We start from the raw sequence: 26,294 nt of genomic DNA, 5'->3' as shown, positions 1-26,294 counted from the left end.
GTATCAAGTTCAAGCTCCTCCTCTCCAGATCCATGTCTAATTCCTCCTGACCTATGCTGCTAAACCATGTACCACCAGAACAGTCCCCATGTGGCTCTTGGCTCCACCCAGACCACTCTGCTGTCTCCTTTGTCCCCTCCAAATCCCAAGACTCACTCAATGGAGGACACAGACTTTTAATAGGCTCCTTATTTATATCCACCAATTTTTTCTGCCTCCTGGACTGCACTCCTGCTCCAGCTTCAATGCTTATATGACTGTGCAACTTCAGCATCAAGCTCCATTTCACCTGCACACTTTAAATTACATTACCCAGAAGAGCAACAAGCTTCCTAGTTGACTTTCTGTTTGACTTTGGCTACTCCAGAATGGCATTCTCTACATTTACTGCTATATAAAATGATTAGCAATGTTACACCAGACGACTGTAAGACTACCAAGAGAGTCTGACAGGATTTTACTTTTCTAGCAACATTATTCTTTGGCACAAAATTGAACTGTTGGTTCCTCCCCATGTTTCAAGTTAAATCAAAACCAAACTTTATCATGCATGAGAGACATAATTCCTTATCTTCATTCTTCATAACAATAAAAAGTCCACATTCAAGTTGAAGAAATAGTAAGATAAATAGGGCCAGTAACATTCCCAATTTTTACTTACCCACTCTTCAGTGGAATGCTTACATCTACTGATGCTGCAGTCTGCTGAGGTGGATAAATAGGAAACATCTATTGTTCCAAGGGACAAAGCAGTTTCATCCATGACACAGGAATTGAACTGAAGATCACAAACTGCAAAATAATAACATGTGCATATATATATATATATATATATATCCTTTTTATCTGTATATTCATATATTTATATGCATGCACAGAAACACACACCCAAATTCAGTGCCAGGCATCTAGCAATAAATTAGGCAACTGGTATTTTTTCACCCTTCAGTAAAAGTTCAGTTCCAAAGACACTTCCTTGCAGCTAGAAATTGGCATGATTTTAATATGCTAAAACCCCAGCACATTTGACTTCCAAAAACACAGCACACCAACCAGCTTCCTGCACACTTTTCTCTCCCTGCCCTTCTTCCCATAACAGGTCACTATAGTCCCCTTGTAATTTTCCACTGGTCTTTACTGCATGGTTTAAACCCCGCAGGCATAAGGATACGCATGTCAGACACTTTCATAAGTTTACTATTCTCTTGCACTCTGACCTTGCTCTTTCATAATTTGCTTTTCAAGGACACCTATGATCTACAAAAACTGTCATTAATGTTCTCACCTAATCCTATCCCACAGTATATTTTATGTGTCTGGTCCAGCTGTAGTCAAACCAGTTTGCAAATTCCTTGGGAAGAAGGAGTGCTCAATAAAAAAGCACACATCTAAATGTGAACATGCAGCTGATAAGTGACATTTCACTCTTGTGGGATTAAAGAGAAGTAAGAAAATCTCAACTTGATTAATTATTTTGAAATGGAAGTTTTGTAGCTCATATAATGAGCACAGTAAATAATTCTCCCTTGGCCAATGAAAAAAGGAACAGCAAACATACTAAAACAACTTACTGTTGTACAATGTATTTGCAAAAGACTACAAATTAAACTGCTTTGTTATTGAGAGCCACTGAAATAAGAATCCCAGCATTTTAAAGAGGCAAAACCTCCTCTTCCATCTGTCACTGCAAGGAAACTTCTATCGTGGCCAAGCTGTGGGCCATCAGGAAAGAGATTGTTCCCACCCAGAATGCTAAGCTAACACCTGCAAGAGCAAGACCTAAAACTTTAGTCCAACCTTTCTGCTTTTCCTAGTGCCCTCCCCAAGTTGCCACAAACCCATCCCGTAATACGTGCACGCAGAGAGCTCCCACTACAACCTGGAGTCCGAACCGGTATAACCATGCAGACCATGCGTATCCTTGCACAGCCCAAGTACCGAACTCATCCCTTTATCTTTGCTGGCTGTTACATCCAATCCGCCTTTTATTTAAATTAGTCCTCAGGCAAGTTACTATATAACCCTCCCAATAAATACAAAAAAAAAAAAAAAAAAAAAGCCTGAAGACCTCTAATACTGGAACCGAAATGCGTCCCGCTCGTGCTCAAGGTGACCTTGGCTGCACCGGTATACACAAAAGATGAACTTTAAAAAATACGCAATTAAAAGCCCGTTTGAGCAGCAGCAGCAGCAGCTGCATACGTACCTGTGAGCCAACCCGCCCCCCGAGCGCCCGCTGCCCGCTGCGGCGCTGGCGCTGTTCACCTGCCGGCCACCGCCATCCCCGCGGGCTCCAGCAGCGCTCCGGGCTCACCAGGGCTCCCTCGGCAGCGCTCCGGGCTCCAGCCCCGCCGCTCACCAGACCTGCTATAAATAAAACCGCGGCGCTGAGCGCGGTGGGGGTGCGCAGGGCCCCGGGCACCGCTGCTGCCAAGGGGCCGCCCCGCGCCTCCACGGCCGCCGCGAGGGGCGAGCGCCGGCCGCGGAGAGTCGCCGGCACCGGCCCCCGGAACCCCGCGGGGACGGCCGAGGTTCCCCTCGCTCACCTGGCCCCGTGCCCGCCGCCCGGCCCGCGCTGCCCCTCAGCCGGCCCGCGCCCTCCGCACCGCCGCTGCCGCTCCGCCGGCTGCCCCGCGCTGCTCCGGCCGCACCGCCCCTCCCGCCACGCGGCAGCCGCTGCGCTGCCCCGCCCCGCCGCCGGGGGCAGCACCGCCCGCGCGGCCCGGCCCGCGCCGCCCGCGCCTGCCGCCCGGCCCGTACACGCTGCCCGCTCCGCTCCACTCTGCTCCGCACCACTCCGCTCCGCACCGCCGCCGGCCCCGGGCCCGCACTCACCGCGGGCTCCGCTGCTGCCCCAGCCCTCCCGCCGGGCCCGCGGCGGCGCCGCGCCTGACGCGACTTCCTGAGCGCCCGGTCCGCAGCGCGGCCCTGCCCGGCCCCGAGCCCCGGCCCCCGGCGCTGCCCTCCCGCCCTCACAGCCCTCGCCCCGCGGCCGTGCCCAGCCCTGCCCTGGTGCAGCCCCTGCATGGTTCAACAGCCGCTTCCACCGCCCACCTCCCCCAGCCCAGAGAGAGCAGCGACTCACGGCTGTTTAGCTCTCAAATCTGAGCTGCTGAACAGGAAAACGCTAGAAAAGTGATGTGAAGTGTTCTTTAAATGGGTTTGCAGCGACTCAGAGTTGCCGCTGCGAGCAATCGCAGAAATTTCAGGACAGGTATCGATCTGCCCGCCCGGCCTTGCAGCAGTGCCAGTTTGCCTTTTACTGAGCGCAAAAGTAAATGTTGATTGAGATTGCTGCATGTAACCAGACAAGGGCGAGAATATTGTTTGGCTTTGGCATTCCTGGGCTATTTAAAGACAGTTTCTCTGTGGCTTGAGTTACAGCCCAGCAGAAAGGCTCGTGCCTATATTTCTTCTTTGAATGTCCAAATCACAGCAGTGCAATACAGGAATAAAGTGACAAAATAAAAGATACTGTTTATACGAATGCAAATACTCTGCTTAGAGATTTAAGTAGCAAAAAGTGTTAGTTTTCCCCTTGAGGTCGTCCTTCTAGATGTTGTTTTGAAATTATTATAAATGAGAATTGTAAGAATTACAACTGCCTTTCATACATTAAGGAAAATGCGTAGATAGAACCCTAACTGCTGCATGCATAGGAGAAGTGCCCTAGTTCCCACAACTGAGTGCCTCCAGGGAATACCACTGGAGTATTAGAGCTGGTAGTTTACGAAGAGCACTCTGCAGTTTGTGGGTCAGAAGGGATTTTGAGTCTGAATTTTCCTCCTTTAGCAAGGAAAAATACTTTATTTTGTTGCAACGTGGCTGTTGGAATAAAAGACACCTACTTTTCAAATTAAAAAATACAAGAAGATATGAGCTAGAAATGTACAACTGTGAAATGTCCAAACATGAAATGTACAACTCATATAAAGTTTGTGTTTCTGGCAATAAGCAGTCCAGTATTTGTGTCTTTGATCTGGTGATCGGCAGCAGGGCCACATCCCATCAAACACTCAGGGTTTGACCCAGGGGTGTTGGAAGCATCGAAAGGGGAAGCTCTGAATTCCAATCAGAAAAGTGAAATCCACTGTTACATCCTGTGCTTTTGTAACTCTCCTTGTATAAGGAGCAGATCACAGAAGCATGTCCTAATAAAATGCTGCAGCCCACATCTTGATCATTGCTTCCAGCGTGAGTCTGTGCAGTGAGGGGAGTCAGAGCTTGAATCATAGAAATCACATTGGAGGAGATGATTCAAGAGCTGGATTACATGAAAGCTGAATATAAGAGAGATGGAAATTATATATCAAGTCTAAGAAAATGCAGGAAACATAAGGCCCTTAAAATTCTTACTGATGTTGAATAATTTGTTTCACTGCATTTGTGGTGTTATTTGTGAGCTTTTTAGTAGGTACTTTATGAAAGACCCTCAATACTGCTTACCCACAACCTTCTCTAGGTGTGGAATCACATTGATTTTTTTCCCCTTCCACTCATAAAAATAGGGGCTCAAAGAGGGGACTTGTTTTCAGTGTGCTGTGTGTAACTCACAGCAAACTCTCAACCACTGAGTGTAAAGCCAGCTTGTCTGCTTTGCTTCCCTCTATAAAAGATGAACTATAGTACATTTAAAACCTAACAGGAGCTTTTGGCTTGTTTTTTCATTCTACACTTTCACACTGGTATATTTTTTCTGGTTGCAAAACAGTTACTTCTGTGATATATGTAACACAAAAAATCAGAAGAAAAGCTTCAATGGCTTTGTTGTAATTTTGTGCAGTCTCTAGAGTCTGATTTTAGTATAATTTATGAGAAAACTGCTTAGGCTATTCTTTAGACTGTTTTGAAAAGGATAGTAAATAGATACAGTGTTTTACTTAAACAGTGATTCTGTGTAATAATGAAAAATGTTTCTTATATGATTGTAGAGCAATTTTCCCATTTTTCTAACCTTAAAAAATTTTTGGCTGATTGTAAAATAAATCCAGAGATAATTTCGTCACTCATTTGAAAAGGATCCTGAATTAGTCTAATGGGAATTGCAGTTTAGCGAGATCTTTTAACACTTGTATAAATCCTCAGGCTTAGTAGTAAAATCTCATTTCAGTATTGAAAGCTTGATGGTGATGTTGTGTTGCCATGGAATCAAGCAAATGGGAAAAATTTTGGAATGCCCCGAAGGAACAGACTTTCAGAGCTGCATGTGCTCCAAAAAGCCCAAATACCGCTGGGTTTTCACTTCCAGAAAAGGGAGATTCTCTCCTGCTTCCAATGAAGCCAATGGGAGGCTTGCCACTGATCTCAGTAGGAGCGGGAGCATGCCTGAGTTTTGCAGTCCATCTTTTTAAAGTCCTTAAACTGAAGTGTTTGCTGTGCCAATGAGTCCAGGGAGGTGATTTGCATATGATGGCCAATGAGCAGAACCCTGGCTTTGTGTGAATAAGCTGCTGACCACATTCGCGCATAGCAGCCTGCAGAGGAGAAAGAGCTGGCAGGACTCTTTTTTTCTAAAATAATGATTAGTCCTTCCTATGTTTAAATTCCTCATGAAGCTTCCAGCAGAGTTCAACAAAGTACCTGTTTGCTGGACAATTCTGTGCAGAGGAGGAGGGAGCAGGGACAAGGGGACTTCTTTTTACATCGGCTCTGCCCTGGCTCTGTTCTCTGAGCTCATTTCCAGCGATTCCCATGATGTCACTTTTAGTAATGGAGACATGTTTACAAAGGAGTACACAGCATCCTCTTTAAAAAGAAACTTTCAACTTGGGGAGCATTACAAAAGTTAGGAAACCAAAAACTGTGTGAGGAGGGAGTAAAGATCCAGACAAAGGTTCTTTGTTTGCAGTGACCGAACTTGACCTCACATGACTATGAACAATAATGAATATGCAGTTTGGCAGTGGCAGAACTCAGTGTCAGCACTATTGCCTTTGGTATACAATATATTAAGAGCATCTGAGAGTGGCAAGTGGCCACAAAATGGTCTGATAAGATTGTATGTAAAAATGCTTTGGGTATACTTAATATCTCCTTTCAAGACAAATGATTTTTTCTTTTCTATTTCATCCCCCTTATCTTGAGAACAAATACAAAATTCATTAGGAGTACAGTGACTCTCTCCTATGAAATATATTGTGTTTCTGTAATTTTGAAAAGATAAGGGCATTTTAGCCCAAGCTGCTCCTAGCTTTTCCCTTGAACTCCTTGTTACTCACATTAGTACAAAAAAGGCTTTTGTTCTAACAGCAAGATCCAGTATACCTAACTGGGTTAGACCCAGTATAACTAACTTTTACACTTCCAAACTTAGCACCATTTTTCTATCAAGAAATTACACACAGACTTGCTTTTTGTACAAATCAGAAAATCCTAACTATCCAAAGGGATTTGCCAGCATTTTAACTTTAGCAATGAGGAATGGCAGAATTTGGAACAAGATTGTCCCATACTTGTGCCTTGAGCAATTATCTGCCATAATAATGCAGGCTTCCCCCTGCCTGCTGAGAGCAAGCGGGATGTATTACAAGGGTGGTTGCACTTTTCCACTTTTGTTTCTTGAGGGTATTTGCAAAGCTGACATTCTATCCAAGACCTAATTTTATGTAAAAAACAACAGATGAAGCAACTAATTTATGGCATATAGGCCCTAAATTCTGTTGGATATGCCAAATTATTATCCATTTGTAAATCATTACAAACTGGTATGTGTGGGGGACTCTGGTGTTTAAAGGATAAATTGCATTTGCAGGTACTTCAAGTTTCACTAATAACTTTATTGCCAAGCCAAATAAACTTGTACTTGTTGTCAATTTCTCCGCAAAAAGCAAAGACTTTCTTCTCATCTAGTTCCCCCTCCAGGAATCCAGAACTGCTTTCTACCCTTCCAAAAAAGAAAGCAAAGAATATAATAGAAAATGGAGAAATCTGAGAGCTAAGGGCAGTATGGGCCATTTTGAAAAAAATGGCATCTTACAGAAAAATCACAAAATCGTGATCTTATCAAATTTGTTGTGACTTATCCTTGAGTCACAGAACAGTGAATTTTTCTAGAATAACACAACCCCTAATTAATATGAGGTTCTAGGCAAGTGTTTCATCAGTAGCTGAAAAGGAGGCACTTTTCACTGCTCAGGTTTGCTCTATTGTGCAGCTGTTGGCTTTTGAAGGACTTGTCACATCTTGTAAAGTACTGTAGATACTGGAAGCTGGGATCACAGACAGCTCTTTCAACAACAGTGCACAAGAGGCTTTGCAACAGATTGTGTGACCCGGGTGTTGAATCTCCTGATACCCCACCCCTCCCCTCATTTTCAGGTATTAGGGACCTTAATCAAGGCACTGCTGGGGGGACACTGGAAGAGTCTTAACGCCTTTGCAGTGAAAGACACAAGATCTGATGGTTGGGAAATTTCCACAGAATTTTGGGGACATCTTCTGAAACAACCTGGGAGAGTTATGAAAGTGTCTGGGCATCATTTCTGCTCTGATGCAATGGTCCTGATGCAGTCTGCCTTATATTCCACTGCAGGCTTTACACTCCAAATCCCTTCTGTGATTATCTCATATAGATGAACAGAGAGACACCTACAAAGGGTCCCTGCTCCCCAGTTTATCTAAGCTAACAAAACAGATTTGCTGATTTTGGCTTTGCAAAAAGCACAAAGGAACTAAAAATCCCTATAGATGTCTAGATATATTTCCTTTGTGTAAGCCAGTTTCACTAAAAAATAGAAGGTCTCCAGTCTGCAGTTTACCATAGATATACATAACTAATTTTATGTAACTGAAATTTTATCTATGAACACAATCAACAAAAAGTCAACTATAAATGTTGTCTCAGCACGACAAAATTAACTGAGAACCCTGACAAAAAGCAGTTTTTTGCTTTTGGCCTTCTCTCTGGACTAATCTGGCTACACCAGTTGTTACATTCCAATTCTGACACTCAAATCATGTTGAGCAATTTTCCCACAGTGTGTTTTCCAAACAAAGGCATTTTTCCCACTCCCACTTATGTGTCTCTTGCATCTGGGAACTGCAGAAAAATGCCCTTAAGTCCTAAGATCCAGCCAACCATTGAACTTGTATTACAATGATGGATTTCAAAAACTGTGGGTGATCATTTGACCAAAACATACCAACTGACCCAGCAAAAGTATACTTTTTCAGTTACTAAATTACAGATATTCAACTCATATCATGATAAAATCTTACACAGGTTATTTTTTCACTGTTTGAAGCATAACCTAATACTTTCCTAAGTACCTTATACCTTCATGAGAACAGAAATCTTTTTATTTGTATACCCTAAACTCTTAAATTGCCTAGTTATTGCAGGATATTCACCTGAAGTGGCAGAGGACTTGAAAAGGTTATAATCTATTTCTAGATGATGTTTTTGCAGGTCCTGTCTTTCCCCTTTATAAAACAACAGAACATATTACTAACCTGGTATTTCACACATGACCAGCCATTGCTTCAAGAAACTTGCATGGGTCACAGCAGGACAGGTTGGATGCATAAAGCTGCTTGTGGGCTAAGTCACCCCACAGCTCTTTCAGATTTAGGATAATAGAGTGTCATACATGCTGACTTTATTCTTGCTACACTTTCCCCTTTCATTATTTCCACAGGATGAATAAAGCAAGAGTGGTTTCTGGAGGATTCTGGTTTATTCTACCTTTACCTACAAAGAGAGACTAAATATTTCCAGAAGCAAAGTACCCCAGGCTGTAGGACAGAGATGTTTTGAGCCAGGTCTTTTGAGGGAGAGAAGTGACTGGTGCCTTTGTAATCAACTGAATGTCATCAACTTAACCTGAGGTACAAGTGAAGATTATATCAGATTTTAGCTTTAAAAGTGCTGTCTTTCAGAGACACAAAGGTACAAAGAAAAAACATTTCATCCAGAATAAAAAAATTGAGCAAATTTGAGCACCTGTTTATCAGCATAATTTACTGAAAGCATCACAGTAGTTCAGGTAAACTAGAATTGCTGTTAACAGGCAATAGAACTCAGGCTGAAAAGCAAGAAGAGGAGCCCCCTGAAGCCACAGTGTCTTACTTCTTCTGGGGAAAAACATTAGCAAACTGCAGATAACCACCTCTGCATTTTCTGACTGAACTTTTTAATTAATGTTATGGATTGACTATACCGGTATAATAGAATCATAGAATCTTAAGGGTTAGGAAGGAACCTTAAAGGTTATCTAGTCCCAAGCCCACCTACCATGGGCAGGGACCTGTCCCAGTTGACCAAATTGCTCAAGGCCTTATCCACCTGGCCTTGAACTCTTCCAGGATTGGGGCATCCACAACCTCCCTCCTGTTCCAGTATCTCCCCACCCTCCCAGTGAAGAACATTTTCCTAATATCTAACCAAAGTTTCCCCTCTTTCAGTTTGTAAATATTATAATGATAATAATAAGTGATAAATGTCATATATGAAATACAAAAAGTAATAAGCAGACCAGTGCACTTTGAATGTGCATTCAGGAATCTGCTTTAGTGGTCAAAATATATTGGGCATGCATTTGCCTATGGCTCTTCCTTGCAAAAAGTGTTCTTCTCATCCTGAGCTACTGCAGTGTCTCTGAGATTAAACTGAGCTTCTCCAATCAAGCTCAGTTGTGTTTCCCCACCAGCTTTTTTCACAAAAGAACTTTCTGTGCATTTTCATCTGTGACATGGCTCAGATACATGTTTGTGAATAGTTAGTGTTTAGTATATATTACATGACACGTGCTTAGAATGTGCTAATTAAGTTAATGCATGAAAAATACTTGGGAAGCAGCAGCCAGATCGGAAACTGGAGAAGGCTCCTGTGCACTTAGCAAGTTATTTCTGGAACAGTCTTCCAAAAGAGGTATGCTGCAAATATCAGCCCCAAGTCCAGCTTACACTGTGGCATCATCTGACATTTTTGACCATTCCTCATTCAGTTTCAGCTTTTCTGGTAGATCATTAGTATGTATGGACCAGGAAGTACCATCAGCAATCCTACCCAGTATGATGAAACATGAAGCAAAATTTCATAGCTTGTTTACCCAAGCAATACCTGCTACTAAAAATAACTTGGTTACTATATTTTAACTAATACTTCAAGGACTGGCATAGATACCTTATCTGCTTCTGATCAGCCCTCAAAATAAGAGCCAATATATTTTGAAATAATATTTATTTTCTAATCTAGGCATTTTTAAATCTTGTAAAAAGGTAGATGTGGAGAAAAAGTCATCCATGTCTGTACTTAGAATATCTGGAAGCAGAACAATGCACAGTTAGAGTCTGCCATTTTGCAACTTTATGGTCAGTAGTATGATCCACTTCTTTGTGTGTCTTTGCTTCTCTGATTTTTCTATTCCTCTGGGAATAGAAACTATTCCCAGAGGAATAGAAAACTAGAATAGACTAGGAATAGAAAACTAGAATAGACCCTATGTAGATGTTTCCTGACCATAGATATATGTGATATCCCTGTAGTCATTTAATGTTCAGAGTTTTAAGAGGCTGCATAAGGAGTGCATTTTCAGAGGACCACACTAGAAAATATATCCTGGTGGAGCCCTCCAGTGAAGAAATGCCTTAAATGTAACTTGTGTCTGCTATGGGAATTCAAATGAATCATTTAGAAAAGTGATAAATTAAGGATAGAGAAGGAAAGGAGGTAATATTATAGCTAAAATATTTTAAATGCCAACTGTGTCTACAATCCTTCAGATTTAAACTTTCATTTTTGCTAAACTGAGACTTCTTTTCTCATCTGCATTCTCTTCATTTTCTTCCATTTTACACTTCATTCTGTATTTAGTGCAGTGTCCAAGATATCTTTACTCTTTTTCCTCAGTACAGATCCTGACTTAGCCTAATTAAAATTAAATACAAGAAAAATGGCTAAAACAGTAAACTTAGTATATTAAAAAAAACCACCAAACCCTCTTTTGGATGTTGTATGAATGTTGTATGTCATCTGACATCTTCTCTACCTACATGTTATTTTTATTTCATCTCATATAGCCTGAGATCCTTGGGGTAAAATCATAGCATGGCAAAAGCCAATAGCAAATCTCCCCCCTTGACCAGGAAAGCTGCATCACAGTGGTGTATGGTACAAAAATCACAAAACTTATATACTCTATTACAGGACAACCACAGGCCCTTTCTGAGCCCTACTTGAGCTTATACTCCACACTTCTGTATTAACGTAACTTAAGCAGGGAGCACTTAATTAATGTAAAATTAATTCAGCCGAGAGTAACCTTTGAAAGCAGGCTCCCACTATCAGCTGTGGCTTGTGCAGGACACCTGAGGGAGCTGCAATCTATGCATCCTTACGTAACAGGCATTAAGGAGCAGTTACACAACTTAATGCAAACACCACCAGCAGATGAAAATCCATGGCACACACAGGATCTTGAGTAATCATCAAAGCAGTGCCAGAAAGTAAATTCTACCTGCAGAAAACAGGGGTTTGTGTTAAATCCATTTCCTGGGATGCTCTGTAGTTCTGTTGCTGGTGGGCCTAATAGTCTGCCACAAAGTGGATTTTCATTGTGAAGTTTTTATCCTTCAAAACCTGTTAATACAAACTTTGACCAACGCTGCCAGAAAATGTGTGTGCAGTTCAACTCATATCTTTACTGACTGCAATAATAAACTTTTGGTCTAAAACAAACAGTTCATCAGCAAACAGGTTACTTCTGTGCACTGAGGTTACTTGGGCCTTTCTCCTCCTGTCATCCCATTTTTCACTCACTGTTCAGACACTTAGAGTTTGATGTCTGAGTGTGTCTTCATGATGCCAGGGCACAGCAGCTCTCTCAAATTTAGGACAGGGGTAGGACATACTCCATTTTTTAGTGCACAAAGGTTATTAGTGTCCTTTAATTAAAACTGTTAATTCAGGCAATACTTTAATCTCAGTGGTTAACTTAGTTACCTTAACAAGGTATGCCTAAAGTCAGGCAGTTATGGCTATCCACACCTCTATTCTAAACTCAAGAAATTGTATCTGTTATCTTGGTATCTGTTATCAAGGAAGACCTGAGCCTTCCTTGTTCAGTTTTTGCATTTTATTCCCACCTCTCAAGAAAACACACCTTTGGAATTTTTTGGTTAAAACATGCTGGTGGCAAAATATATCCCTCTCATCAGGGAGGTGTGCAGTGATCTGGAGAGGGGAAATTATCCACCTGAAAGAGAAGTCCTCATCAACCATCACACTGGAAGAACTGCAGTGGCAGTGGGAGGGTGTGAGGAGTAACTGAGGGAGGGGCTGGAGCTGTGTAGAGTAGCAGAGCCATTAGAACCAGTGTCTGAGCTGTGCTCAGACAGTCACATCCCATTGCTTCTGAGGAGTAGCCTTGTTTCCTGTTATTGAAGGAGAGCCCCAGAATGAAAAGAGACTTCATGGAGAGTGATGTCAAATTGTGGCTTTAATAAGTACATCTTTCACATGATTATCCAAGTTGGGGTTTAATTTTGTTTTCTGGGAGTAAAAAAAGGAAAATAGCCTAAATACTGATAACATATTTTTCTCTCATTTAAATTCCCAGTTTAAAAATAAATAAATAAAACCAGTTTGTTTTCATGCCAACAATTCAATTTATCAGAATATATTTGTATTAATTCCCTAATTAAAATTGCATTGCATTTGTCAGAGCCCTTTAGGCAACAGTAATGTCAATGGAATTAATCACCAAAGCATTCTTTTCTTGATCAAGGTGTTTTCCTGAAGTATTGCTACAAGGTACACCCAATTCAGCCATGCTTGAGAACACTGTAATTGTGTTTGACAGGAACACCATTCTTTCTTTAATGAAATAGGTTTCCAAAGTGGTTTCTACCACCTACAGTTTGGAAACCTGTGTGCTGCCATATAGGATGGCTTCTTTCCTTGCCTACTATTGGCAAACTGCCATTTTATCTCTATATGATCAGTTAAACCTCTACTTACAAACTACAGGATCTATTAGGACAGAAAAAATCTGGGAATGTGATGAAGCTTTTATGTATCATCTTCTGACCTTCATATCTTAATTTTTTAAGTGTTCTTTGTACTGGTTATTCCAGAACTGTCATCTACAACATCCTAATTGTATTGTTTTAACTGAGAGGTACATACAAACATCATTCCACAGAGTTATTTTTAATCAGTGATTTCTCGTGTTCAATTAAAAAATAGTGAAGAAAGAACACATAAAAAGATAACTGTAAAACAGGCAGTGATTCAGAAAAAAACTAGGCTGCTCCACTTTGCATATTTCTTCATTCTATGACACCTGAGAAACATTTATTTTCTCATTTATTTTCTGCAAGTATCCTGAGCACTATATGTATTTTCTGACTGTATTTTCTTTTATGCCAAAAATATAGCAAAATAACCTGTGCATTACCATGGCCTGCCAATCCAGCCACATATGTATGTGGTCATGAGAAAGGACATATATAAAATCTGCCTGGGTAAAGAATGATTCATCCATAGAGAGGAGGTACCAGGAGAGGTGCCAGGGATGATCTCTGTCCTCTGCTATTTTATCTGTCTTGCTGAGGCAGTTACAGCTCCCATTACTGTGATACCAGAATATATAAGGCCATACAGCTGTTCTTACAACACTCAAATGGGATGGACAGATAACATGGGTTATCCTGGGTCAGAAGCTTGAAGAAGATCATTGCATAAGCTTCACATGCTCTTGGTGGGTAGAAGGTGTTTATTGACCATTCCTATATAAATCATCACCTAACCTCATTCCCAAAGCATCCAATTGTTTCTCAAGCATTCATGCTAAAATAGTCAAGAGGTCCCATCTTGGAAGTGTTACTGGACATGAACCAATGGCTGAAATGACTTGCAGCAACTTCTTTTAGTGCACAACAAGTGCTCTTCCACTATGATTGTCAAGATAAATGTATTTCATAACAAGGCTTCTAAATGTCCATTCCAGTCAATAATTTTAATCACAGAGTGCTGAGTAAGACTGTATTTCCCCCATTGTCCATGTGGTCATAAAATTCTAATTAGATGAAAATGTTGTTAAGCTACTCATGCCTCTAGGTTTTCACAGTTTGATTATCAGATCATGTTTTAAGGCAACATTGTACCTGAAACTGATTTGGAAGCAAAACATCCCTACTTACATACATGAAGAAGTCATCCCCAAACTATAAATATATGAATGTGATCTTGTTAATTTACTGAAGCCAGCAGTGACATTTCTGCATGGGACACTGGCATGGTACCATCTACCCTGTGTGATGTAAGTTGAGTTTGATGACTGATGTCACCTGGTAGCTTCTCCTGTAGAGGTACCCAGTGCTGCTGGGCTGAGTAACACAGTAGTCCATAAATTCTATACAGGTGCTTTACCACAAGTGGAGGAAAAATGCTCTTTACACAATTTTTTTATGATTCCCAGTCAGAAATTTTTGGTATTTTTATACTTATCTTTATCTGTAAAATGGCAGAATACTTACCGACCTGGTAGGATGTTGGGTAGGATAATTAGCTATTATTTTGAGATGGTCTTAGACTGATGAGTGTTAAGTCCTGCAAGAGAGAGAAGTATGTGATCCACTGACACTTGATTAACACACACCTATGTCATCACCTCTGCAGCCCTTACAGCAAGAAACAAGCAAGGCTGGATTGCTTAATTAATAACAGGTTTGGATAACACCTGTCAATGAAAAGTAATGTGCCCCGTATGTTGACATGTTTTCCATTAAAACACCTCATTTTACAGTCCCATCCAAGCATTTTTCATCCAGTACCATCTTTCTAACACAGTGGATTACTATATTGCCCATCTTTTGGAAGCTGGACTAGATGACCTCTATGGGTCCCTTCCAACCTCAACTATTCTCTGATGCCAATTCAAGTTCATGCTCAATAAGCTTAGGCAGCATTAATTTGCTTCAGACTTCATGATAATGCTTTTTAAATAATTTCACTAAGACAAATTATATTTTTTATTCTTGTTTCTAAAGCCACAATGGTATGTTGTAGCTACCTAGAAAAATCCTCATGACAGAAAACCTGCAACCAATAAAGGTACCAAGGAAAAAGCGTACAAGAACAATAGTCATGAAGTTCCAGAGCACCAAATGTGCCAAAGACAAATTCTGCAGCAGCACCATTGCAGCAATGCACTGAAGGATGTTTTCAGCATGTATTTAATACATTTTAACTTTTACTGGTGACAATTCAAGGTTAATGAAAATCAGAGGGGTTGGACTGGAACTGATTTCAACAATGCTGGAGAGTTTCACACAATGCACCCGTTTGGGTGACTTTGGAAAGCTTCCACCTTTCATATCTTCATGCTGAAATATCTTGGCTATTTCAGCTGTAACCAATATAAGCTTTAAGACTAATTTAATGCATTAACCTTAATATGGTATAGTCAGATGTAGGATCCAACCAAATCAAAAGTGTTTTTAACAGGTTTTAGTAATGTCTTGCCCTAGATCTGGTTGGATATTTTTGCATGAAAAATGGATAGAATTATTGCATAAAGTTAATCTTTATGGGGAATTTTTGTTGTTAATCATCTCTCATTTAAATCTAAAAATAAGAGCAATTTTGTCCCAATCACTTGCTGAAAAATGAAGATGTCAGTTCAGAAATAACGCAACACTTATGGAGAAAGAGGATGAGATCACAGTTTAATAGTGATAGCTTGATATCAACAATATCATTGTGTTTCAGGAGAGATGCAGTCCAAAGGCAGCATCCTGCCTTCATTCTCCTCTCCATGCCAGGATCTTTGTCATATGTTCTGCAACATCTGCCCTGGTATAATGCACCTTGAGAGATTTTGTCTGAGATAGGAGTCCATGCACCTAAATGCATCTCCCAAGGTCTTTGCAGTGATATTTCTGAATAGAAAAGCTTTTCAGTTTTCTCTCTTTGAAATCTGTGGATGAGTTTGTGATCACAGACAAACTTTTCTCTGTTCTGTTTACATGACACCTTCCCTGCATGTCCAAACTTACTGGAAATATTGCTCTGTGTGTGTACAATGAACACCATTGCACACACACAGAGCAATATTTCCAATAAGTTTGGACATGCAGGGAAGTTTGAGGCAGAAAAGCATTAATAGATTATATTAATACAAATTAAAGTCCTGACCCTCAAACACTTGAACTGAATGGTTCCTTCTCAGGAGAGGAATTTCAGTGATGCTGAAGAGGCCTGTGACATATGCATTACTCACAGGAGCCATGGTGCAAGGCTGGAAATCCACATCCAGCTTATTATGCATGTGTGGTTTCAGCTGTCCTAATTGCAGGCTCACACAGATACACACATTTTAGCTATCCAGCAGAGAGGGTAACAAAAACCTACAGCCATTCAGCACCAGTGTAACAGCAATGTACTGCAGCAGACACCTCTCCACAGCAACTGGGATGAGCTGGTGGCTGCTGCTGTGCCATACTTCAGCACTTGCCATGGAGAGGAAACAAGGCAGAATGAAAGCTATGAGGAGTTCTCACATTTTTACATCAGCATGCCTTAGTGTTCATAACACACCTTCAAAATTTCCATTTCAACTCCTGGATATTAATTTTGGAAAGAATAAGATTGAAAATGCAATGGCAATAAAAGACAAAATAGGGGGATAGACACGGCTCACTCCAAATCAGAAGATTCATTATTTAGTCTTCTTAAATTTATCCCTATAAGAAATTAGATTATTATATATTGCCTAGGAAAATCCAGTTGCTGATATATCTAGTAGATACTCAGATGAGTGAAAACAGACGTGGTGCTAATCAAGTGGGAAAGTCTGAAATAGCAACACAGAAAACCATTAAGGGTTCTTAATTCAGAGGAGTTAACCATCTGGGGCAGTATTGCATACCTTGTGACCACAATTGTAGCCCCAGCTCTAGCCTGAGAGGAGCTGTGATTCTGCCTCCCTGGGCATCTGTGAGACCAACAAGGTCTGCAAGGTAGCAGGTGGTGCTCTGGTACAGTCAGAAGGGGTGATAATTTGGAGGTTTGTTTTTTTTTTTTTTAAAGCATTATTAGCACAAAACTGGAGTGGACTTACAGATCTCAATGATACAAATGATTTGCCACACCTTGCTCTTTCATCTGCTTTGTTTGTGCCTAGAAAAATTGTCCTAAGGTCCTGCTGAGTCCTGCTAATAGTGAGGGATTACTGAGAGGCTAAGGAAAGTTGAACTGGAAAGTTGAAGGACCAACACATTACCTGGCTTCACCCAGGTAAGCCTAGATGTTTATATCTGTCTCTCACACTAGGAAGAAACATTCATTTCTAGTGCACAGGCTTTCTGATCCCAGAGCAGATGCCTCACTCATAACAGGCTTTGAAGGACCCAGTTTCTCTGCACTGAATATAAAATTTAAGTTGGCTATTCCAAACATAGACAAACCATTGACTGCTAGTCATGCCAAGCCTCATCCCAGCTGACCACCTTGATAGTCTGGTATTAGAGCAAATCAAGGAAGAGTTTATCTAGATGCACAGGACTGTTAGGAAACCCTGAGATATTTGTAGTTACTCCCAGTGCTACAGCTCAAGGAAGTCAAAGCCTGGACGTTGAAATATAAACAACTTCAGATTGATCATCAAAGGCTTTAACCAGCTCAAATCTCTGCCAGCAGAACCTTGCAGCTCCATCTTCCCTGCAGGGTTGCTTCTGTCCTTGGAGAAGACATTAGTCCTCCCAATGAGGATATCCAAGGCTCTCACTGTGATGGAGTTAATTATAGGTAACCTGCTGATGTACAATTAAATATGTTCACCAGCACAATTTGTGGGGTGCATGGTATGCTTTGCTATGCCAAGTAAAAGGATCTGAGAGTGGACAGGAATAAATACCAGCTTGTACTGCAGGAGATTAGTGATCTGAAGTGCCTGCTGTGTGACAGAGACATCCAAGTTTAGATGCCAGTTCAAACAAAGTCCTTTAAACAAGGATGTTTTGTCATGCAGTGTTACGAAGTACAATTCTTCCTTAATCAAAATTAAGGAGTCATTTTTTAATATTTGCTTTTTACTAGAGATCAGAGGAGGAGAGAGCAGAACTGCTAATCCACCCAGTGTGATACAAATATTGTAAGAAGAGACAATTCTCCTGGTAAGAGGACTGAAAGCTAAAAATATAAAGCAGAGGCTGAAGGGCAGCCAAAGGCACAGGGTGATATTCTGTGTCTGTGGTCACACAGCTGGCCTGTGCCCAGGGCCTCTAGAGGTTGTAGGGAAAAAAAAGTGTTGCATGGAATGATGTCTTTCACTGTCCTAAGTTAACATGAAGCCAAAGTTCACCATCAGTGCAAGGGCACAGCTGGCAGAATCTGCTGCTAAATGATCCCACCACCACCAATGGGATCAGCAGTGGGAGTGGATTTGGAGCAGTCTCCAGTTGGATCAGAAAGCTGTTTTACAGAAACCATTGCAGAAATCAGGAGAGATCCAAGGAAAAGCACCAATCCTTCCTGAACCGGACACACAGATCTGGAAAGGGGCTTTGTACTACCCCAAAGTTCCCCAATTTCTTGCAGGCTGAACACAAGGAGATGTAAAAAACAGAAATATGTTCTATGTAATATGACAGATTCTTTCTGTATTCCATACCTTACAAAACTTAACCAATACAAAACCCAATACAAACAAACATACCTTAGCTGAAGAACCTTGGTGGGAAAGTCAAGGGGAAATTACGTCCTCCCAAAAGTTTCTGGAGCTGTCAAAGATACCCAGAGGCTGAAAATACATGAGAGACCCTCAGTGAGCACTGTGAGTTTCTGAAAAAAGCCCAAAATATTTTGTTCAAGTCATTTCTTCAAAGTTAGGATCAAAAATGAAGCAGCCAAATGAAAACAAAACAAAACAAAACCTCAAAGTCCTACGAATAGAACATGAAAAATCCAAGGAAACTGCACACTGTATGTGATTCCCTGTGCAGGGCTAGCACCTGGCATGTACGTACTTTAACATACCAAGATTTATTCCCATCCATGGACTACACAATGTATTTATGCTTGCAATTGATGTATTGCACAACGTAATGAATAGCAAAGTAATAACAGAGAATAAGTCAGTTTCCTTGGCACCAGGTTCTGGAAAGCTCTAATCTGCAAACAGCACATGACTCATTGGCAATTCCCTTTCATATGCCAGTTTAAAGGGAATGATATAGAAGTTCACATTCTGCCCATACAGACATCTACATCCTGTTCAGATAACCAGTTTATACAGGGGTTGGCTGTGATGTGCATTGTCTACTAACCAGAGTCCTGAGCCAAAGATTATTAACCAAAAGCAGTTACCAGAGAAGGATGAGCATGGCATAAGTAAAACCATATCTTTAGGCCATTACATCTAAGAAAAACTGTCATCACATAAAAGCAGACTATAACCTTTAGGTGAATTAGCAGCTACCTGTTTTACACATGGGAGAGAATTAATTTTTACCAAAAAGTAGATAGCAGGCAATTTGTTTTGGAAAGGCTGAATGTCCTCAGTGTTAAGATCCTAGGACTTAAGCTACCACTGTGGGTTGTTTCAAGAACAGCACAAGACATTCCAACACATCACAGGAGGATTCCTGGCCTCCATGGCATTCAATCAAGAAATGTTTCTGCTCTGAGCCTTGCTTTTCATTGCTCTTTGTAAGAACAACACAGGGAGTAGAAATTTAGCACAGGAGAGGCAGGTGGTGGATGCAACACACTTCCAGACACTGCCTAGTTAATTACAGCTATGGAATCATACTCAATTGTAGTGTGAGCCAAATAGATTCCAGTTTTTTTAAATTACTTGTTGCTATATTAATGTTACTTCTATATTGGTTAGAAAAGCTGTGACTCAGAAAAGAGCCACCACAAGAATGACAAGTATTTCAAACTGCAAAGAAATGCACTGGTCTTTCCTGATGCAGTGGTAAGGTGGTGAAAATAAAAGGGAATCTTAGAGCAGATAAAAGAATATTCTATTTAACTCATGCATGTTATTAAATACCTATTAAGACATGAGTAGCAGAGAATCTTGTGGGGCAGGGGGGAAAATTGCTGAAGTCAGATCTGCTGTGCAAGTGGTTCAGAAAGGCCAGACCCTCCTAAGCTGGGAACTGGAGTGAGTAAATCCCCACTGTCTCTACATGCTGGATTCCTGTATCCCAGGTGGGTGCTTAGCTAAGGGTGTATCACACTCACAGCTCCACACACACACACCAGGCTGCACCTCTGGCTCTGCTCAGGACAGCGTGCCTGCACAGCCATGCACACACTGAAGAAGTGCCTGAACCCCCTCTCTGGTCTGCCCTAAGAGCAGATCCCCCCCTGCTTTGTGCTCAGTTGGCTTCCCATCTTATTTCTTTTTTTCTCGTTCACTTATCTGGTTGCATTTCTTTTGCCTTTCAACGTTTTTCAAAATCAAATGATTGCTGTGCAAAAGCTGTGTCAGTGCAATGTCTACCCGGCAGGGTCAGGAAGATGGCAAAAACCATCTGGCTTACAAGGATGAGGGAGAAGGGCAAACAAGAGCAGTTATGTCAGACACTTTCAGAAGCATAGACAAAGGCAGGGTCAGAGAGACCAGAACAGTTAAAATCACTCAAGTCCTATCCTGAGCACTGCAGTAAGGCTCAAAAAATGCTCTCGTAAATCATTCTGAATCTCAGGAGACTAAAAATTTATTTAAATTTTCCCTTGCATTGTGTAAGAAAAGGATTTTCACCTGAGAAGCAGATATAGAAGACTTTTGAGCACAAAACACTGTCTGTATCTCCTAGAGGTATCTCTCATTTTAGGGCAGAAATAAAAGCAGGATGCAGAGGCTAAGTATTCTTCCGATCCCTATCAGCTGCTCGTTAGCTATTTAGAAACTCATTAACTTCCAAAAGAGACCTTGGCCCTAATTAATGCCTGGACTGATCAGCCTGCCCCTTTCTCCTTTACCTCTGCCTCTCAGAGCCTTCTATAATGATTAAAGGAAGCCACACTTCTTTTGTATAATTTTAAAAATGGCATTTTTCGAGCTATCAAGATCTGCACAAAACTGTTGAATTCAGTTCTGTCTTGGAGCTTGCCAGACCACTCCAGAATTCTCCAGCCTGCTTTGGCACGCTAGTCCTTCATGCATACGTGTATCATTCTTAAATCCTTCACTAAACCAGGCTCTGTAATTTCCTTTCCTTAGCCTTTCATGCAACAGAATCTGTTTTAACTGTGATTGAAGTCCCACCAAGGCCATTCAATCAACTGTATTGTTGGTGCTAATCCTGAAGTCCTTTCAACACTATCAATAAGAGGGAAATTAATAAAAAATGGATTTATTCCATCTTCCAAAATTATAATGTATTCTGCATGTAGATGTGTACCCTCCATCACAGTGACAAAAAGAGCTTATCAATATAATAGAAAAAGAAGAGAACTTTTCATTTTAATTTCTGTCTAAATGGATGCAGTTAACACTCTCAAGTTCAATAAGTATGAGCACTAAAAGATAAACAGGAAAAAAAGAAAAATGAGAAAAATTAAAATTGCAAATCACAAACACAGTCTTACTTGGGGTCTTATGCAGTTTAATGTCTCTGGCCCACACATGCAAATTATTTTTTATTTCTTGAATTTCTTCCAGTTCCTCAGAAATATATTTCACATTAATCATGTCTGCAGAAGAAAGTAAAGGCTGCCATGCCCTGAAACTGGTCGTTTTGGATGACTGGACATGGGGTGCTCTGCTGCACAGCCACAGGTGCACTCACAGTCCTCTTCCCAGGTAACTGTGATAGTCCTTATTCACCAAAATTAGAGGAAGCAATGCCCTTGCACATGGGCTATCAAAATAGTCAGTACAAGGGCTATAAAGTAGTAATACTACCCTAACAACTCTCTAATTAATATAATTAATGTAAATGTTACCTAAAGGCTCTTATCTTATTGTAGCTATGCACACAGTGTTACAGGAAGGCAAACTGAAGCTATCGTAATTCATTATCATAATTATATATTAATGATAACCCTAGATTTCTTTTTCCAAAACAATGTTTGGAAAACATCATCACTACAGCAACAGGAATTCCAGCAAGAGTGAGGATAGTAAGCTCCTGAAGGGTATCCTACTAGTAGCAATTAAATTGTATTAAATTAAATGGCAATCAAAAGATTTGTCAGCCTGGTAAACATAATAAAATATTTCAACAGAACAGGATGCCATTCCACACAAGGAATTTCTTAACATTATATCTAAGGGAGCCATGAAGCTATGAGTCCATTTAAAATAACAGTCAGTGACCTGTTAAAAATGTTCTTGCTCTGGCATCCTTACCTTGAGTAGTCACATATTTACCAAGCTTGAGCCAAAGGTATGGTCAAACCACTGATTAAATATTTCCTGAATTCTACTGCTGTTTTCCTTAGGATTCCATATATGTGTGTACCCTGAACACATTTGCCTATTTTCTGCTTCTTTACATTCTCATACACAAATTTCCAATTTTGTATTCGCTTTGTATTAACCAGTCCTTTGTATTTAAATATAATTTTATGCACACACTCAGGCATTTTCAATTCCTAAAGACCAATCTTTAAAAAGAAACACACCAAATAAGTGTGTTTTTCCTAAGTAAAAATTTCAGTCTAAATTACTCTTGGGAGAAAAGGCTTCTGCTTCAGAGAATTCTGTGACAGAGAAAAATTTCCCAAACAAAAAGTGCTTTCAGATTCATAAGCACAACTGATCAAATACCAGACTTTCAATCCTGAAGAGCATTGCAATATTTCCACATTCATTCTCTATAGAATTTGGTTTAAAAATGGAAATAACAAATTCTATAGAAATATAGATGTATCCTAAAGATATACTTCCCTGATGGGATAGAGCATTATCTCCTCACCAGTATTCATTTTTAAATAACTTAAGGGCAACAAACCCTTTTCAGATTGAACACTGCTTTTCCAAATGGCCCTCTCTGCCAGAATTGTCAGGGCAATAACTCTAAGCTGCCCTTAGTAGTGCTGGAGGCTCCTGTACTTGGAGGATAAAGACCAATCTGAAGAATACATGGTGAGCTCAACAGCCTCGTTGTAAAGTCACTGCAGACAAAGTAGTGTCATTGGAAAAGGTACTTGGTGAAAGATAGGAGTTAATTTTTAAAAGGCTTTAGTGCATGAAACTCAAAATTCAATAGATCTATTTGGCAAATATAGAGGAAAACATTTTTCCAGTGCTAATAATAGTGGAGAAAAGTCCATCAGTTTTGCAATCCTGAAAATAACTAGATTTAGATTCCTAACTAACTTTTTTTAAGTATATGAGTTAGTCATCTAAATCTCTTAGATCAATTTTTAAAAGGTATTTAGGTACCAAGCTCCCTAGACCTAAGATATTTGCTCATAAACAGGAAGTCTTGCAGAGAATATCACATAATTTAAAATAATAATAATAAAAAAGCATACTTGCCAAGCAAAAAACTCACAATTGTCAAGCACTTAAATGAATCATCAGCATGATTGAGCTCAGTGACCTTTAATCCCAATGGCTCTTTTCCCAAGCCATCCAGGACACTCTGTCCAGCGTGTTACGGCTAAAAGATAATAACCATTGTAGATAAGATAGCTATATACAGCATTTAGATACAAATACCAGGGCTTGTCCCTTCACCTGAGCTACATTGCCCACTAGTCAGGATGCCCCCAACTTTGGCATGGACAGGCAAATAAGAGATAAGAGAACCAGAGGAACTGCCCCTCCTGTGTGCAAATTGAGAGGAAAGGGCAGTCCACACCTCAGGGAAGGCAGGGGTAGGTTCCCTTTGCACAGTGAGCTTCAGAAACCTCCTGAGGAGGGCAGAGAAATGAAATATCAAGGTACAGTTTCCCTCTTCATGCTCTGAGCTCCTGGAGCCAGGCTGTATGTGGCCTCCTCACTTCACTTTAGGAGACCCTGGTTAGACTGAGACTAAAGGGTCCAGGCTGGCTGTGAGTGTGCAGCAAAGCAGGAAGCACAAGAGCCTTTATTTCCTTCTCTTTTGATGGTCATGATTAAAATAGCTTTAAAAAGTGCAACCCCAGGGATGTATAACCTGAGATCACAGCAGCAGCCTGCAGCCAAGGAATCGTGTTAGCTGACCAGCATTGTCTGCCCAACACCAGCTCCTGCCTGCAGAGCCATTTCTGGCCAATATCATACTGCTGGTGAAAGGAGCAGAGGTAAAAAGCCAGCAGGAAACCACTATGGAAACCCTGCACAAAGCAAAGGAATCTCAGAAGGAAAGATTTACAACCAATATTTCACACACAAGCAAATTTAAGTAGCATGGGCAAAGTCATGAAATGGAGGAGATTGATGGAGCAGCAGTGTTTGCTGAGCTCAGTGGAGGGATAGTGCACAGAGAGGTGGTGGGACAGGAAACATGGAAAGAGGTGGGAAGGTGAGAATACCAGAAGGTGACATTACATAGTAACACCTTCAGACATTGTGGGTTTAGTGGCATATAGGACAGAGCATAAGGGTTGCAATCACATGAAGAAAATGAAGACTGGGAAGTGGAGAAATGAACTGGTACAGGAATTCACAAAGCTGACTGAAAGGCTGGGGATCTCAGCTGAGTTGGGTCCTGACAGGAGGTACAGAAGGAAAGAAATATAGAGCATTTGTTGTCCTAGAGAGAAACATCTTTCCAAACTACTTGTTACTAGCCACAAGATTAAGGCTTGCAAGAGAGGTTAAAAAGGTCTGGATGACTGAACTTATTTCATTCACGTCTGCTATTCCTGAGTGATGTAGGCTTTGATCCATTCTATTTTTACTTATCTGTTAATAAATTATCTACATTATTAGTTAACAAATGTATTGACAAAGATACAAGAAAATTATGTTTGCTCTCATATTGTACTTGCTTGCCATATTGAAATAGCAACACTAAATAATAATTATTATAGACAATGAAAATAATCAGAACAGGCCAAGGAAGGGTCCAAAAGATGGGCACCACTCAGAGATGTCTTCACCAGATTTCATGAATCACTTTGCCTTTCTCTGCCTCATGTGTCTGTTTATAGTACATCACTAACACCATCTCCTGGCCAGTTGGTGTCTGGACTAAAATCTTTGTGAAGGTCTCAGAGAGCCTGAAATGAATGGTATTGCAAACACAGAAAACACTATTGTTGCCATATCTTCTCTACATTCATATCCACTGATTTCACCTACACCCAAATAATACCATACCCACCCCCAGAATTAGATGTAGGGAGTGGGCATTCCAACTACATCCTTTTTTCCCAAAGGACTTCCAGGAAGATGTATCCGAATACTCTCAAATCAGCTTACATTTTCAGAACTGTCTATTGATTGATGTATTTAGGTACATTTTGTTTTGGAGCCCACTGAGAAAAAAAACAAAACTGATATTAAGAAAAAAGCTGTGAAAACAGATCCTTTCCTAGTATTTCAAGTTCAGCACTTTAAGCCTTACACACTTTCTGAAGCATCAATAATGTATCTTACCAGCCTATTGCTGTAAAAGATTCAGTATTCCCTGCTCTTCTTATTCTCTCTTTTTTTTTTTTTTTTTTTTGTAAGATATCAAGACCATCCAGAGATGCAAAGAGTAACTCCTCAACTTCACGTGCTTTTGGTATATCCAAGCAGTCAGTAGTTCGAGGTCTATTTACTGAATTTATCCAGCTGTTTTCAAGCATTTAAAACAAGGATTTGACATCTTCTTGATCTTTCAAAATCTTACATATCTGTAGATGCCCAGTATACATGAAAGGGCATTACCTTGGAGACTGCTCAGGGTTTATTGCTCCTATGTATCAGTTGGGCCAGACACCTTTCATTTCAAAATCACTTCAGAACTGACTCACAGCTCAAGGAGTGTGGCTTTAAAGATCATATTTCCAGAAAAGAAATCATCAGAATCAGCAACTTGAATTTTTGTTTTTAAATTAATTCAGGAACATAAGGTCAACTTCTAATTTTAGCTAATCTTAGAATTGAAAAAAACAGCAGAGCTTCCTGTGTCATTAACAGCATAATCAATCTGGAGTCTTGGGCACAGTCTGTCCTGGAGGATTGAGTACTTGAAGCTGTGATGGGTTGTGGAGGAGAACAACTCTATGAATCCCTTGGAAGGTAATCACATTATTGTATTCCTGAGGGATTTTCATAAAAGGGAACTACAGTGTCATACTTTCTGGAATAGCTTGTAGGAAATACTACATGAATGCCATTGGTATCATAATTGCAAACATTTTTATGACCACAATGCTCTGTTCAGCCAGCTTAGATCAAAAGGATGGTTTG

General features: G+C 40.5%; 1 protein-coding gene and 1 long non-coding RNA gene across 10 annotated transcripts in view; both read right to left on the bottom strand.

Annotated features, from left to right (window-relative positions):
- GPAM (glycerol-3-phosphate acyltransferase, mitochondrial) overlaps positions 1 to 3,225 on the bottom strand; it is a 30,532-nt gene extending 27,307 nt beyond the window's left edge. For 2 of the 9 annotated variants that reach the window (XM_077182879.1, XM_054637089.2), the window contains exons 1-3: positions 2,547 to 2,687; positions 2,207 to 2,367; positions 662 to 792 (exon numbers count right to left, since the gene is read on the bottom strand). In XM_077182879.1, coding sequence (XP_077038994.1) covers positions 662 to 763 — 102 coding nt within the window. In that variant the 5' untranslated portion in view covers positions 764 to 792; positions 2,207 to 2,367; positions 2,547 to 2,687. Of the gene's footprint in view, positions 1 to 661; positions 793 to 2,206; positions 2,368 to 2,546; positions 2,688 to 2,835; positions 2,852 to 3,085 lie in introns of those variants that run through there. The other 7 variants (XM_077182885.1, XM_077182883.1, XM_077182884.1 and 4 more) reach the window with 7 other exon arrangements.
- Positions 3,226 to 3,787: 562 nt separating this feature from the next.
- Positions 3,788 to 26,294, bottom strand: part of LOC143694761 (uncharacterized) — a 39,589-nt gene continuing 17,082 nt past the window's right edge. Inside the window, exons 5-7 of the long non-coding RNA XR_013183426.1 lie at positions 18,660 to 18,743; positions 14,479 to 14,551; positions 3,788 to 4,280 (exon numbers count right to left, since the gene is read on the bottom strand). This is a non-coding gene — a long non-coding RNA (uncharacterized LOC143694761). The remainder of the gene's footprint in view (positions 4,281 to 14,478; positions 14,552 to 18,659; positions 18,744 to 26,294) is intronic.

The sequence above is a fragment of the Agelaius phoeniceus genome, chromosome 9 (genome assembly GCF_051311805.1).
Source record: "Agelaius phoeniceus isolate bAgePho1 chromosome 9, bAgePho1.hap1, whole genome shotgun sequence".
In the NCBI taxonomy this organism is placed as follows: Eukaryota; Metazoa; Chordata; class Aves; order Passeriformes; family Icteridae; genus Agelaius; species Agelaius phoeniceus.
The sequence above is the reverse complement of the archived record's forward strand: the minus strand, read 5'-3'. Positions and strand labels throughout refer to the sequence as shown.